Genomic DNA, 16,645 nt, shown 5'->3' on the forward strand with positions numbered 1-16,645 from the left:
GTACTGAAATTGATCGATGACTTCAATACAACCAGCCTGCCCACAGATAAATTGAATTTCAGCCGGGCCCTGCTGAACCATTCGAGATTCAAACCATCTATGGCTGGCTTAAGTGATAGGTAAATAAGATATGGTCATTAGCAGGGGCGGACTGACCATTTGAGCACTCAGGCACTGCCGAGGGCCCGGGGTCAGTAAGGGGCCCCATGAAATGCCCCTGGTACCTTTTATAGGCTTTTTTGGGTGTGCTTTGAGTGTGGGCAAGGACACAGGGGCCCCATGATCCCCTATTGCCCGGGGGCCCCATGAGTTGTCAGTCCACCCCTGGTCATTAGTCCAAGTGGGGATGGAATGTGGTCATTACCTTACCTGTAGTAGGGAATTTGGGCATTAAATTAAGTAGGGTGTGGTGGGATGTGGTCATTAGTCCAAATGCAGTAGGAAATTTGGGCATTAAATTAAGTAGGGTGTGGTGAGATGTGGTTATTAGCCCAAATGCAGTAGGGAATTTTTAGCAATTAAATTAAGTAGGGTGTGGCGGGATATGGTCTTTAGCCCAAGTGCAGTAGGGAATTTGGGCATTAAACTAAGTAGGGTGTGGTGGGATGTAGTCATTATCCCAAGTACAGTAGGGAATTTGGGCATTAAACTAAGTAGGGTGTGGTGGGATGTAGTCATTATCCCAAGCACAGTAGGGAATTTGGGCTTTAAATTAAGTAGGGTGTGGTGGGATGTGGTCATTAGCCCAAGTGCAGTAGGGAATTTGGGCATTGAATTAAGTAGAGTGTGGTGGGATGTGGTCATTAGTCCAAGTGGAGATTTTGCAGGATATGGTTATGATTCCAAATTGGCATGAGATATGGTCATCAGTCCTAAAGCAAAGGACAGGATGCAGGATGTGGTAATTAGCGCAAGTAGACGCTTGAAGGATGTACTAATCATTTCAAGTGACGGAGTTTGTTGCCATCAATCCAAGTATGGGAGCTGCAGGATGTGGAAACTAATCAAAGTGGAGGGTTGCAGGATGTGGTAACTAATCAAAGTAAGAGGGGGTTACAGGATGTGGTAACTAGTCAGAGTGGAGGGTTGCAGGATGTGGTAACTAGTCAGAGTGGAGGGTTGCAGGATGTGGTAACTAGTCAGAGTGGAGGGTTGCAGGATGTGGTAACTAGTCAAAGTGGAGGGTTGCGGACAGGGGCGGACTGACAACTCATGGGGCCTAGGGGCAATAGGGGATCATGGGGCCCCTCTGTCCTCACCCACACTCAAACCACACCCAAAAAAGCCTATGAAAGGTACTAGGGGCATCTTCTGGGGCCCCCTACTGACCCCGGGCCCTCAGGCAGTGCCCGAGTGCACGAATGGTCAGTCCGCCCCTGGTTGTGGATGTGGTAACCAGTCAAAGTGGGGGGTTGCAGGATGTGGCAACCAGTCAAAGTGGGGGGTTGCAGGATGTAGTAACCAGTCAAAGTGGGGGGTTGCAGGATGTGATCATTGGACTAAACAGGAACCGTATTGAATGCAGTTATTTCACTCCATCAGCCAACAACGAGTAGAAGGAAAAAACTTTTGGGTGGTTATGTGGCCTCTGTTTTTGTTCTGTTTAAAGGTACTCCATTATATGTTAAAATAAGGGCAAGAAGGAGCACCATCTAGTGACCACAATCTTTTTGTTTCCTGATTGAGGTATTCCTGGAAAGGAATGCATTATGGCCACTAGGTGGCATTGAAAATATAGGAATTACACATATTAGAGAAAATACAGCAATTTTCACCCAGACTGTGTGGATATTTGTCATATTCACACAGCAAACATTCTACATGAAATCCCCAATATGTGACCTGTGGGGGAGCAATCATGTTACTTTCTGATTGTACAAACGCCTTTACATTTACTAACAATGGATTGCCAGTCTGAACAATTCATTTGATTTATACCCACCTTAATACTACTTCGTTGCTGGAGAGTATACAATCAGATTGCAGTGTGTATCACGGAGTTGCAAAGGGTGAAGGGCAATTATGATATCTCTTCCCTTCTCATATTGCCACGTCCTGAGCATGGTATGACCAACTTTATGCCTGTCGTGCTAGATCCTAGCAAAGTTTATTTTTTTCAAGCCATTTATATAAATCATTACTATTTTAGATTTCATGACATTTTGAAACCAATAGGAAGGACATACCTTTAATGTAGCTTTCTTCACAGACTTCCTGAACATCATCAGACATGTCATCATCTGACTCTACACAGGTGACATCTGGATGAGAGCAAGACTTTAGTATGTTCTGGTCATATACAGTGTACTTCAGCCCTGGGTAATTCTTACACTGTACATACCGAAAATGTCTTTATTGATACCCATCTCTGTTTTTGGCTATATACAGTCAGGTCCATAAATATTGGGACATTGACACAATTCTAACATTTTTGGCTCTATACACCACCACAATGGATTTGAAATGAAACGAACAAGATCTGCTTTAACTGCAGACTGTCAGCTTTAATTTGAGGGTATTTACATCCAAATCAGGTGAACGGTGTAGGAATTACAGCAGTTTGCATATGTGCCTCCCACTTGTTAAGGGACCAAAAGTAATGGGACAATTGGCTTCTCAGCTGTTCCATGGCCAGGTGTGTTATTCCCTCATTATCCCAATTACAATGAACAGATAAAAGGTCCAGAGTTCATTTCAAGTGTGCTATTTGCATTTGGAATCTGTTGCTGTCAACTCTCAAGATGAGATCCAAAGAGCTGTCACTATCAGTGAAGCAAGCCATCATTAGGCTGAAAAAACAAAACAAACCCATCAGAGAGATAGGAAAAACATTAGGCGTGGCCAAAACAACTGTTTGGAACATTCTTAAAAAGAAGGAACACACCGGTGAGCTCAGCAACACCAAAAGACCCGGAAGACCACGGAAAACAACTGTGGTGGATGACCGAAGAATTTTTTCCCTGGTGAAGAAAACACCCTTCACAACAGTTGGCCAGATCAAGAACACTCTCCAGGAGGTAGGTGTATGTGTGTCAAAGTCAACAATCAAGAGAAGACTTCACCAGAGTGAATACAGAGGGTTCACCACAAGATGGAAACCATTGGTGAGCCTCAAAAACAGGAAGGCCAGATTAGAGTTTGCCAAACGACAGCTAAAAAAGCCTTCACAGTTCTGGAACAACATCCTATGGACAGATGAGACCAAGATCAACTTGTACCAGAGTGATGGGAAGAGAAGAGTATGGAGAAGGAAAGGAACTGCTCATGATCCTAAGCATACCACCTCATCAGTGAAGCATGGTGGTGGTAGTGTCATGGCGTGGGCATGTATGGCTGCCAATGGAACTGGTTCTCTTGTATTTATTGATGATGTGACTGCTGACAAAAGCAGCAGGATGAATTGTGAAGTGTTTCGGGAATATTATCTGCTCATATTCAGCCAAATGCTTCACAACTCATTGGACGCTTCACAGTGCAGATGGACAATGACCCAAAGCAGACTGCAAAAGCAACCAAAGAGTTTTTTAAGGGAAAGAAGTGGAATGTTCTGCAATGGCCAAGTCAATCACCTGACCTGAATCCGATTGAGCATGCATTTCACTTCCTGAAGACAAAACTGAAGGGAAAATGCCCCAAGAACAAGCAGGAACTGAAGACAGTTGCAGCAGAGGCCTGGCAGAGCATCACCAGGGATGAAACCCAGCGTCTGGTGATGTCTATGCGTTCCAGACTTCAGGCTGTAATTGACTGCAAAGGATTCGCAACCAAGTATTGAAAAGTGAAAGTTTGATTTATGATTGTTATTCTGTCCCATTACTTTTGGTCCCTTAACAAGTGGGAGGCACATATGCAAACTGTTGTAATTCCTACACCGTTCACCTGATTTGGATGTAAATACCCTCAAATTAAAGCTGACAGTCTGCAGTTAAAGCAGATCTTGTTAGTTTCATTTCAAATCCATTGTGGTGGTGTATAGAGCCAAAAATGTTAGAATTGTGTCAATGTCCCAATATTTATGGACCTGACTGCATATATTCCATAGGGCATACCAAAATGAACATATATAGAGTACTAGCCAGGCAAGCAGTCAGGCAACAACTGGTGATAATATAACTACAGACGTACCTCAGTTAACATAATTTTCGGTTTACAAATGAAAATCCATTGAAAATAATGGCTCGGTTTACAAATTTTTTTTCCAATACGAACGGATTAATTGGTTTTCAATGCATTTATGATTTTTTTTTTAATCATGTCCCTGTACAGTATTTATGCTTTTAAAGTGCACTTTATAAAGAGTTCTGAACAGATAAAATACTTTTTTTTTCACTTTTTTCTGCCCTCCGGAACGGATTAGTCGGTTTTCAGTGCATTTACTAATTCATTTTTAATCATATACCTGTACAGTATTTATGCATTTAAAGTGCACTTTATAAAGAGTTTTGAACAGATAAGACTTTGTGTTACTTTTTTTCTGACCTCCGGAACAGATTAATTGGTTTTCAATGCATGTACAAATTAATTTTTAATCATGTCCCTCTACAGTATTTATGTCTTTAAAGTGCAAATCTATCTCTCAACCCCCCACCTCTCCCTCTCGGTCTCTGCCCGAATCACACACCTACTGAGCGACATATCAGACTGGATGTCGCTCCACTTCCTTAAACTGAACCTCTCCAAAACCGAGTTTCTTGTCTTCCCCCCAGCCCGGACACCACCCCCATTGACTTCTCCGTCACATCCAACAACGCCACCATCAAACCCGCCCCGCAGGCCAGAGCACTTGGTGTCATTCTGGACTCCAACCTATCCTTCCAGCCCCAAGTCCAATCTTTAACAAGCTCGTGCAGACTCCACCTTCGCAACATCGCCAAAATCCGCACGTTCCTAACTCCAGAAACCACTAAACAGCTCATCCACTCCCTCATCATATCACGACTCGACTACTGCAACTCCCTCCTCACTGGCCTGCCTTGCCGCTGGCTATCCCCGCTTCAGTCAATCCTGAATACGGCTGCCAGAATCATTCACCTTTCCAACCGCTCCATCTCCGTCACCCCCCTCTGCCAATCCCTCCACTGGCTTCCGATTGTGCACCGGATCAAATTCAAAATCCTAACGCTGACGTACAAAGCTGTCCACCATACTGCCCCGAACTACATCACTGACCTAATATCCAAGTACCACCCAACAGGCACACTCCGCTCCTCACAAGACCTCCTTCTCTCTAGTTCCCTGGTCTCCTCCTCCCATGCCCGCCTCCAGGACTTCTCCAGGGTGTCACCCAGCCTCTGGAACTCCCTGCCCCAACCCATCAGATTATCACCTACTCTCCTCTCCTTTAGGCGCACCCTGAAAACCCATCTCTTCAGAGAAGCCTACCCCACCCCCTGCTAACTTGCCAACCTCCTCCACTCTTCCTACCACTCAATCCCCCACAGCTATCTCCTCCTGTGCCACCATCCCCTCCCTCCTAGATTGTAAGCTCGAAAGAGCAGGGCCCTCGATCCCCTCATGTTTTGCATTGTATTGGTATTGTTCTGTCACATGTTCAGTCCCCCTTTGTAATGTACAGCGCTGAGCGAACTATTGGCACTTTATAAATACTGTATAATAATAATAAAGAGGTTTGAACAGATAAAAGACTTTCTTTTGATTTTTTTCTGACCTCCGGAACGGATGAATTGGTTTTCAATGCATTACTATGGGAAATCGTGTATCGGTTTATGAATTTTTCTCAATACGAAGAGTCTCGCGAAAAAAAAACATAGTAAACACACACAATATTACATAAAAAGATTAATTAACGTGATGGTCTATATCACAGAAATAGCCCCATACACAAAAACAATACAAAATATCCAACACCAAGATCCATGAAATAAAGCCAAAACAAAAAATATTGGTGTGATGAATAAGTACAGTTGGGAAGTAAGAGCCTCCAGGCCGAATCTTCCACCAATCTGAGAATAGAAAGAGCCTCCACCAGACACCACAGTGGGGGCGGATCAGGGGCAGACTGACAACTCATGGGGCCCCCGGGCAATAGGGGATCATGGGGCCCCTGCGTCCTTGCCGAAACTCAAAAAAGCCTATGAAAAAGGTACCAGGGGCATCTCATGGGGCCCCCTACTGACCCTGGGCCCTCGGGCAGTGCCCAAGTCTCCAAATGGTCAGTCCGCCCTTGGAGCGGATATACCTTACCAAATGGTGAGACCTCCTGTGCAAGGACGGTCTCATACGTTTGTTAAGAATTAACACCGGGTTGTCGCTGGATTACATACACAATTTCTCCTTCACTTCATTCCAAAAAGAACTCCGTTAGATTATATATAAAAAGAGGAAACTCTCATAAGACTTCCAATTTTAATAAAAGGTTAAAACATTCTATAGGGGTAACACAGGCAGTGTACATAACAAAGTGTCAAAGCATCTGATCCTCCTTCCGTGGTTAGCAGCAGCCCACTTCCAGGTTCTGGTTAGTATGATGGCATCACTTTCTCTGGCCCTGCCCGATGCGTTTCATCATAACAGACATCACTGGGGGTGGCCAATTTAGGCGATAGACAAATTGCCCCAGGTGTACATCAGGGTAATAAAGGCATTATTCCTGTAGGGGTCTGGGGTACTAATCCCTCAGGTTAGGGTCCAGCCATTGAGATTTGACACCACTTGTCATGTAGGGAAAGTCCCACTCAGTGGCCGATTAGTTGAGTGGGGCAGAGCTACTGCTAAGACAGAGGGATGATTTCAGTCAGTGAATAAAAGGAATACAGAGTCTTAGGCTCATCATTCAGGGCAACAGGATGAAATTCTAGGAGCACTTTAACCCTACAAGAAGGTTTAACCCTGAATTTGTTTATCCAAAATGAAAACTGAATTTCAATTGTACAGTAGAAAAACTGTTGAATTCTCAGAGCTTACAATTGATCAATTTTAAGAAAGGTTTCTTCACAGTGTGAGCTGTGAAAATGTGGAATAGACTCCCTCAAGAGTTGGTTGTGGCCAGCTCAGTGGATTGCTTTAAAAAAGTCCTGGATTCTTTCTTGGATACACAGAATATAACTGGATACTAACATTTATAGGTAAAGTTGATCCAGGGAATATCCGATTGCCTCTCGGGGGATCAGGAAGAATTTTTTTTCCCAGCAGGAGCAAATTGAATCGTTCTTTGCTGGGTTTTTTTGCTTTCCTCTGGATCAACCGTGGGTGTAGGATTATAACCTTTTTTTTTAATGGTTGAACTGGATGGACTTTTCTCTTTTTTCAGCCAGACTAACTATGTAACTATGTAACTATGATCACAGAGCTTGGGGTTGATTTACTAAAGGCAAATAGGCTCTTTACTTTGCAAGGGAATTTTTACTTTACAAAAGAAAATTTTCCTTAGCTTAGTGAACGTTGAGAAACTGCAAGGGGCACTGCTGTATTTGAGGCTACAGCACAATTCCTTCAGGTGACTCAGTTCATCCTCACAGGGCAACACTACTGATTGAATCCTCAGGAGTTCTACAGGTGAGTATTGCAGCCTCCGTCCACTTTAATGGAACGCCTACCCACAGCCTGTCTTATTCAAGTCCATAGTTAGCACAGCACCTGCATTTGGGCAGATCAACCAGATGTCTCCAACAGTCTGACGACCTCTAAACCATTTTTCTGACTGCTCAGGATAGAGATGTGTGTCTTTAGGGTAACATGTACCAGCAGAGGTGACTCTTTACTTTACGAGAGCGAATGGTATCCTGGAGGTCCAGACATACCATTATGATACATGAACACTTTTTGACCGCTTAACTTTGGTGGTCAACATCTTGGGGTAAGAGGCTGTATGTGCTGGGTGGAGGCGGAGGTAAGCTTGCCACCTTATCCTTTTAAAACCAAACACATATTAATTACATGGGTTCTGAGGCTAATTTAATGCAGATAAGGCACTAAGTGAGTTTAATTACCAGCTTAATCAGCCACAGAACATGTGTAAATAATATGTGTTCGGTTTTAAAGGGATAAGGTGGCAACCAGGGGCAGACTGACCATTTGGGAACTCGGGGTCAGTAGGGGGCCCCATGAGATGTCCCTGGTACCTTTCATAGGCTTTTTTGGGTGTGGTTTGAGTGTGAGCGAGGACACAGGGGCCCCATGATCCCATATTGCCCGGGGGCCCCATGAGTTGTCAATCCGCCCCTGGTCCTCAGTCAAAGTGGGTAGGTATGGCAACCCCAGGTGGAGGGTATCTTCTTTGGCACTACTCCATGATTTTGATCACATCCAAGGTGGTTTTTAACTGGCTGTCCACGGAAAGATGTTTAATGACTATCTTGAAGGACTTTTTGCTATCTGTTGATACTTCTGTATATTTTGTGTCTTTTTATGTATTTTGTATGTAATGCATAGCGCTGCACCTTAGTTCTAATTATCTTAAACCGCGTATTTGCCTTTAGTAAATCAAACTGTGTAGTAATGAGTGATGATTTGTGTCTCTGACCCTCCTGCAATGGGTACAATTGCTTACAGCAGTTTTTGTCTTTGTTCCTTCCACAATAAAAATATATCACTGGAGCAGTTTGTGTCTTTTCCCCTCCAACAATGGCTTTGTTATCACAAAGTAGTATGTGGCTCCATCCCTCCTAAAGCAGAGAGATGTCCCCACATTAGTGTGTGCATCTCCGTCCCTTTAGTCCATATGTCATAAGTCTCCTGTAAGTTCAGTAGACACCACCGTGATGTGACAAAGCTTAATCAACAGACAGCACACGCTGCACCCTTCCACCTAGGGCCGCCCAGCTAACGGGCTTCACCTTTCCAAGCTTAGTCAAGCTTAATCTCCACAACTAAGCCTGAATGGATGTGGAGATAAGGTGGAAGGGTGCAGCGTGTGCTGTCTATTGACTAAACCTTGTTGGACCAGGTGACCTCATCATTGTGCAGCTCGTTGTTTAGTGTCTAGAACAGAAATGGGCTCCTGGGCTTGGTACCCAGCTAGACCACAGTGAAAAGTAGTGATTGGGAGCTTAGGAGCAGTGAGACCTGGGGAGATCGTCCCATAAAATTTATATTATACTTGTAGAGGTTCAGGTAAATGTTTCTTTTAGCTCCCCTGTAACCAGAGGAGCAATGTGTGATTATTTTAGGCTCTTCTGAGTCTTGCTGGCTGCAGGCTCAGCTACTTTCCCTGCCTTTTAGTGGATTCTAGAATGTAGAGGGCTGAAAGAAGCAGACACTAGACCTGATTATTCATGTGGTCACAGCCAATCCCTAAGGGAGAGAGCCCAGTAGGTGCCAGAGGGGTGCCAAAATAGTCTCTGACAGGGTTTCTTAACCAGAATTGCTCCAAAGGTTGCTAGGGGTTCCTTGAGCAATAGGCAAATTTGCCTCTAAAATAAGTTCCCATTTAAACCAATTAGCTTTTTAGCTATCTGAAATCAGGGGAAATCTTCCCATTCAACACAAGTGTAAGGAGTATTCTTCCTACTGACCATCACAATAATGTATCATGAATTGTAGATAAATGTATTTTTAGCAGGGGATTCACTGTGACTGGAAATTTATTTTAAGGGTTCCTCTATTGAAAAGGGTAAGAAATTCTGATCTAGGGTCTGGAGCAATGGGGTCCTTGTCCAAGAGGAGAAGATCCAGCTAGAGTGGCTGCCGCCCTTCTGGGTAGATTTGCTGAAGTCTGCAGGAGTTCATCAATGTTTCAGCTCAGGTATAGCTGGAGGCCTGTCTTTTGAGTGAAGCTGCAGCCATTTTTAGAGTGGAGGTTCACTGAGGATCTGGCCTGGATGCTCACAAGAGAAGTGTCTGGCTTGTATTGGAAAGAGGCACCCAAGTGCACAGGGGCATTGTGAGTATATGTTTGGGAGAGAGATCCCAATGACTGTCACTGTTTAACCCTTTGAGCACCTACTCCAGAATTGCTGATTTAGGACTGGTCTTGTGTTTGGAGTCCCCTGAGTTATTGTGTTCAACTATTGCTAGTCAAGAAGGGGGTTACCCTGAAGAATCTAGTTAAAACAGAGTGTCCTCTGCTACTTTGTAAACTAAATTTGGAGTATCCCAAGGCTTACTCTCGATGCACCCCAACCAAGTTCAACGAGCATTAAACCCTGAAAAGACACTCGCCACCCAGGGGCGGACCAATATTTGGATTGGCGATAGCTACAGCAGTTGTTCACAATGAATTTTGATATATCAGTTTTGGTTGGACTTTAAAAAACTTTAAGTATAAAGAGAGGCTCTGATTGTAACCTATGGGAGGACAAGAGAAAAATCCAGCCAGTGGCGTAGCATGGAGGGGTTTGTGGCAGTTGGGGTGGTCGCCCAGGGTGCAAAATTTAAAGGGTCGCAGAAATTGGTCCCATGCCATTCTGAGTCCCGCACTGTGACTAACCATTGTCCAATCATGGCGTCAGCTGCCCGATGACCAACGTTGTGCTGCTGCCACCACCCTCTCCACCCTGGGCCAGGCCTGGACTCCCGGCAGCACTTTCAGTTGGGACCGCACAGATCCCAGTTCAGACTCCTCTGCCGCTCCTCTCTCAGTCCGGCCCACATGTAGGGAGCAGAGCCAGCTACCCTCTAGCAATGGGGAGGAGGTGGCACGCAGCTCACACCGGATGCCTCCACAAGTCCCATCCCAGCCAGGCCCTTAGAGAACATCGGGTGGTGTGCGGGAGATATGATCGGAGCACTGCTTTCTCTTTCACTTTCTTTCTCTCTCTTTCTATGTCTCTTTCTCTCTTTATATTTCTTTTTTTTTTCTCTTTTTCTCCTTCTTTTTTTTTTCCGATGTGATCGGAGCATTGCTTCCTCTTTCTCTTTTTCACTTTCTCTTTTTCTTTGTCTCTTTTTCTCCGTCTCTTTATCTTTCTTTTTCTCTCTTTAACTCTTTCTCTTTTCTCTGTTTCTCTCTTTACCACTTTCTCTTTCTTTCTCTCTGTCTCTATTATTATTATTATATAGGATTTATGGCGCCAACAATTTTCTCAGCACTTTACAATATAAAGGGAGACAATACAGATCAATACATGAGGGGCTTTCTCTTTGTCTCTTTCTATTTTTCTCTTTCTCTTTAACTCTTTCTCTCTGTCTCTCCTCTTTCGCTTTCTTTTTCTCTTTAACTCTTTCTCTCTGTCTCTCCTTCTCTTTCTTTTTCTCCTCTCTCTTTTTCTTTTCTCTCTCTCTCTCTTTCTCTCTATATATTTCTCTCTTTTTTTCTCTTTCGCTCTCTCTATTTCTCCGTCTCTTTAACTTTTTGTCTCTCTCTCTTTTTCTCTTTCTTTTTCCTGATATGATTGGAGCACTGCTTCCTCTTTATCTTTTTCACTTTCTCTCTTTTTCACTTTCTCTTTTTTTAACTTTCTCTTTCTCTCTTTCTCTCTTTTTCACTTTTTCTTTTTCTCTCTCTCTTTATCTTTCTTTTTCTCTCATTAACTCTTTCTCTTTCTTTCTTTCTTTCTTTCTCTCTATCTCCATTATTATTATTATACAGGATTTATTTAGCGCCAACAATTCTCTCAGTGCTTTACAATATAAAGGGAGACAATACAGCAACAATACAGTTCAATACAAGATGGGCTTTCTTTTTCTCTTTTTCTCTTTGTTTCTCTCTTTTTATTTATTTTTATCGCTTTCTCTTTAACTCTTTCTCTCTGTCTCTCCTCTTTCCTTTTCCCTCTCTCAATTTCTCTTTTTCTCCTTCTCTCTCTTTTTCTTTTTCTCTTTCTTTCTTTCTTTCTTACTTTCTTTCTCTTTTTCTCTTTCTTTTTCTCTTGTTAGGAGGTGTAAATTGCTTGCCTTGCCCCAAGCACTGACAAACAACATTATGCCACTGAATCCAGCTTATGTAATACAGTAAAAAGGACCTGAATTCTGGAAGCTGTACCCAAGAAAGACAGGCAGAGGGCATAGGAATAGTCACCAGAATTGCCTTTGGTGATCTTTTAAACATTACAACTTACCACTCCTTGTTCCGCACTTTGACTCTTCGTGGAGGTGGCGCTCTTTGCAGAGGTGCAGGGCTTTGTTGATGACATTGGAGATCTGTGACCAGTTAGGTAGCAAAGAGAAGCGGCTTTGAGGTACCAGTCGTCCAGGGCAGGGGAAACCTGTGGGAGAATTGCGGTATTTCACTCTATTCCAATCCCTCTAGATCACGGGTGTCAAACTGGTGGCCCTCCAGCTGTTGCCAAACTACAAGTCCCATGAGGCATTGCAAGATTGACAGTTACAAGCATGGCTCCCAAAGGCAGAGGCATGATGAGACTTGTAGTTTCGCAAAAGTTGGAGGGCCTACAGTTTGACACCCCTCCTCTAGATGAATGAACATTTAGTCCTTGCAGTGCAGTGGGGGAACCAATGGAAGGGTAACTTTTTAATTAACCCAGACTTCATGTTTGAGGGAAAAAGTATTTCAATTGTTTACAGAGAAACAAGTTAAGCTAGCCATAGATGGATCAAAAGTCGTCTTGTTCAGCAATGACCGCACAAATTTAGATACATCTATGCCCATTCCCAAATGAGAGGAGTCAATCTAGTGATCAATTACCCTTGAATGGGACTTTTGTCAAATTGGTGTTCGATCAGCACATGTAGCCAATTGGCTGCAGTGCTAATCGGTGTATTCTGTCTGTGGAGCGCTCCCACTGTCAGCATATAATAGCGCAGCAGGGAGGATTGCTTCATCCATCTAGAATGTGGATGGGGAATCCATTCCAAAAAATACATGAATCATTTATGGCCAATTTTAGAATGACTAAGAAAAGTTTTACATAGTCACCTGTAGTGCCTCTCTAGATGGGCAATAGTCAGCTGGGTCAGCCTTAGATCAGGGCTGCGGGCTCTACAGGTCAGTTCACTGATACCTCTCCCTGCTCTAGAATCTTGTAGAAGATTCTAGAAGCAGTGGGCGGGGGTGAGGAGGGGCTGGCCTACACACTTGAAGGACTCTGGCCAATCCCCAAGCAGGAGGCTTGGTATAGGGCCACGGCAGCCTTTAAGTGTGATTGAGCCTGCTCAGCAACATTATAGTTCGATAGAAGATGTGAGGAAGGCTGAGATGCAGGAGCCTGGGAGGGGGCCCAGTGGGAAGAGGCCTACCTACAGGCCGGGACCTAGAAAGGAGGATCGCTCAGCCTCACCAGTTCTTGGAAGGAGGACCACTTGTGGTGCCAGGAAAGGAACCAGCCCAGCAGAAGGCATGAAAGCAGCCACTAACCCACCAGCTTACAGGAAAGGACTGAGTGAGTAATCCTGTAGCTCCTGGGCCAGCTAAGGGGAAAGAGCATTCTAGTGGGAAACCTGATTGGCTTCTTACCTGGGACTGTTCAACTTAAAGTGTCAGGCACTGGGTCCCCTTGCCCAGGGATTCCTCCAGACAGCTGGGTAAAGAATAGGATTTATCTAGGGTCTGGGGTGGTACACCAGGAGAGGCTGGAGAGCTCTCCCAGAAGAGAATTTTCTATCTTGGACTTGTATATAGTTGCCAGGAAGTTGTCCTCAGTTTACTGTTCCTTGGGCATCCTATACACCCCTTACCCCATCCAATTTCAATACCCCTAATAAAATGAAAAAAGCTAATCTCAAGGACTGTTTACTGTCTTGGGAATGCAAGTCTGTGGAGAATGCATGTTGCCTGGCTGTGCAGGACTATAGGAGGACCCAAATCTTCAGCTACTCCTAAAGGGGTAGTGCTACACACCCTTCTGCATCTTTCAGAGACTGACCATTGTATCAACCGCCTCTAGAATTTCAGTGAGACAAGAGAAGTCAGTGTGTATTTATTAAAATAACTGCATTGCATTGCAATACATCTATTACTATTGCCTGTACATCCTTTTATGCAAATGACGCAAAAAAAAAGCAAGAATGTTATTAGGCTATTTCCCCTGTTGGACAAATAATTTGACTTGAATGGAAAATACCAAATTGAGCCACTAGATGGGGCTAAGTATCATAAGAATTTTCTGTGATACTTTGCGCCCTCTAATGGCCAAATTGAACAAGTCCAAATAACTGACTCCAGTTTTACAGTGCCTTGAAAAAGTCTTCCTGCCCCTTGAAATGTTCCCCGTGCTGACATGTTACAACCAAAACCGTAAATGTATTTTATTGGGATTTGATTTGATAGACCAACACAAAGTGGCACATAATTGTGAAGTGCAAGGAAAATGAGAAATGGTTTTCAACATTTGTGATCAATAAATCTGTGAAAAGTGTGGCGGCATTTGTATTCAGCCCCCCGGAATCAATACTTAGTAGGACCCCCTTTAGCTGCAATTCCAGCTGCAAGTCTTTATGGGGATGTCTCTTTGCACATCTAGATAGAGACATTTCTGCCCATTCTTCTTTGCAGAATCGCTCAAGCTCTGTCAGATTGGATGGAGAGCATCTGGGAACAGGAATTTTCAGGTCTGGCTACAGATTCTCCATTGGATTTAGGTCTGGACTGTGACTGGGCCATTCTAACACATGAATATGCTTTGATCTAAACCAGGCATGTCCAAAGTCCGGCCCGCGGGCCATTTACGGCCCGAGGGTCGGTTTAATACGGCCCTCCATGTCAGTGTGTCAGTGTGTCTTATGGAGCGAATATGGAGCGGCCGGTCCGGTATTTCCACCGCGACCGTGTCAGAATACCGGGCCGGCCGCTCAGCTCTGCAGCGGGACCTTACCTGTTCCTCTATCCAGCGGCGCGCTGCCTTCCCGGCTTCTGTAGTGTGGGCGCTCGGCATGACAGCCGGGTGCCAAGTGCGCATGCGCAAGAAGCGGTGCTTTTTGTGAATGGTAAGGCGGTACCTGGGACACATGACAGATCCCAGAAGCCGCCGGACCAATCACAAAGCGCAAGTGCTTCTCGCTCATGCGCACTGGGCACCCGGCTGTCGTGCCGAGCGCCATTACAGAAGCCGGGAAGACAGCGCGCGGCTGGATCGAGGAACAGGTAAGATCAAACAAAAACTCTGCGGAAGTAAGAGTGGGTACCTGTCAAATTCAGGTACCCGCTCCCCACCTCCCCAAAGGTCAGCAGTCATCTGTACTGTCCGCAGTCTCTGGTCATCCCTGTGCTGTCCGCAGTCTCTGGTCATCCCTGTGCTGTCCGCAGTCTCTGGTCATCCCTGTGCTGTCCGCAGTCTCTGGTCATCCCTGTGCTGTCCGCAGTCTCTGGTCATCCCTGTGCTGTCCGCAGTCTCTGGTCATCCCTGTGCTGTCCGCAGTCTCTGGTCATCCCTGTGCTGTCCGCAGTCTCTGGTCATCTCCTGTACTGTGTCTGCAGTCCATTAGTTCAGAATTTTTTTTTTCCTGTTTTCTGCCTCTAAAACCTAGGGTGCGTCTTATGGTCAGGTGCGTCTTATACGGCGAAAAATACGGTAACTTGGCATAAAATAATTTATTTGCATTTAATTGTAATGGTTCAAAGAATGTTTGGAAAAATGTTCGGCCCTCCACCATGTTCACTTCATCCAATCTGGCCCTCTTTGAAAAAAGTTTGGACACCCCTGATCTAAACCATTCCATTGTAGCTCTGGCTGGATGTTCCGAGTCGTTGTCCTGCAGGAAGTTGAACCTCCGCCCCAGTCTCAAGTCTTTTGCAGACTCTCATAGGTTTTCTACTAAGATTGCCCTGTATTTGGCTCCATCCATCTTCTCATCAACTCAGACCAGCTTCCCTGTCCCTGCTGAAGAAAAGCATACCCACCACATGATGCTGCCACCACCATGTTTCACGGTGGGGATGGTGTGTTCAGGGTGATGTGCAGTGTTAGTTTTCCGCCACACATAGCGTTTTGCCTTTAAGGCCAAAAAGTTCCATTTTGGTCTGATCTGACCAGAGCCCCTAATTCCACATGTTTGCTGTGTACCCCACATGGCTTCCCGCAAATGAGACTTCTTATGGCTTTCTTCCAACAATGACTTTCTGCTTGCCACTCTTCCATAAAGGCTAGATTTGTGGAGTACACGACTAATAGTTGTCCTGTGGACAGATTCTCCCACCTGAGCTGTGGATCTCTGCAGCTCCTACAGATTTCCCTTGGGCCTCTTGGCTACTTCTCTGATGAATGCTCTCCTTGCCCTGCCTGTCAGTTTAGGTGGACGGCCATGTCTTGGTAGGTTTGTTGTGCCATACTCTTTACATTTTCGGATGATGGATTGAACAATGCTCTGGGAGATGTTCAAAGCTTGGGATATTTTTATAACCTAACCCTGCTTTAAACTTCTCCACAACTTTATCCCTGACCTGTTTGGTGTGTTCCTTGGCCTTCATGATGCTGTTTGTTCACTAATGTTCTCTAACAAACCTCTGAGGGCTTCACAGAACAGCTGTATTTATACGGAGATTAAGTGACACACAGGTGGGCTCTATTTACTAATTAGGTGACTTCTGAAGGCAATTGGTTCCACTAGATTTTAGTTAGGGGTATCAGAGTAGAGGGGGCTGAATACAAACGCACGCCACACTTTTCAGATATTTGTAAAAAAAAAAAAAACTCTCCTTTTCCTTCTACTTCACAATTATGTGCCACTTTGTGTCGGTCTATCACATCCAATCCCAATAAAATACATTGATGTTTTTGGTTGTAATATGACAAAACATGGAAAATTTCAAGGGGTATGAATACTTTTTTAAGGCACCGTAAGTATGCGATCT

The 16,645-nt window shown here is 44.6% G+C and overlaps 1 protein-coding gene across 1 annotated transcript in view; it reads right to left on the bottom strand.

Moving 5' to 3' along the window:
• The window catches only part of LOC149443472 (DNA (cytosine-5)-methyltransferase 3A-like), a 94,018-nt gene that overhangs the window by 67,618 nt on the left and 9,755 nt on the right, over positions 1 to 16,645 (bottom strand). Inside the window, exons 4-5 of the mRNA XM_089655704.1 lie at positions 11,958 to 12,104; positions 2,187 to 2,261 (exon numbers count right to left, since the gene is read on the bottom strand). Coding sequence (XP_089511830.1) covers positions 2,187 to 2,261; positions 11,958 to 12,104 — 222 coding nt within the window. The remainder of the gene's footprint in view (positions 1 to 2,186; positions 2,262 to 11,957; positions 12,105 to 16,645) is intronic.

Source organism: Staurois parvus, unplaced genomic scaffold (genome assembly GCF_062004578.1).
Source record: "Staurois parvus isolate SC_StPar_1 unplaced genomic scaffold, SC_StPar_1.0 ptg000860l, whole genome shotgun sequence".
NCBI classification, from domain to species: domain Eukaryota; kingdom Metazoa; phylum Chordata; class Amphibia; order Anura; family Ranidae; genus Staurois; species Staurois parvus.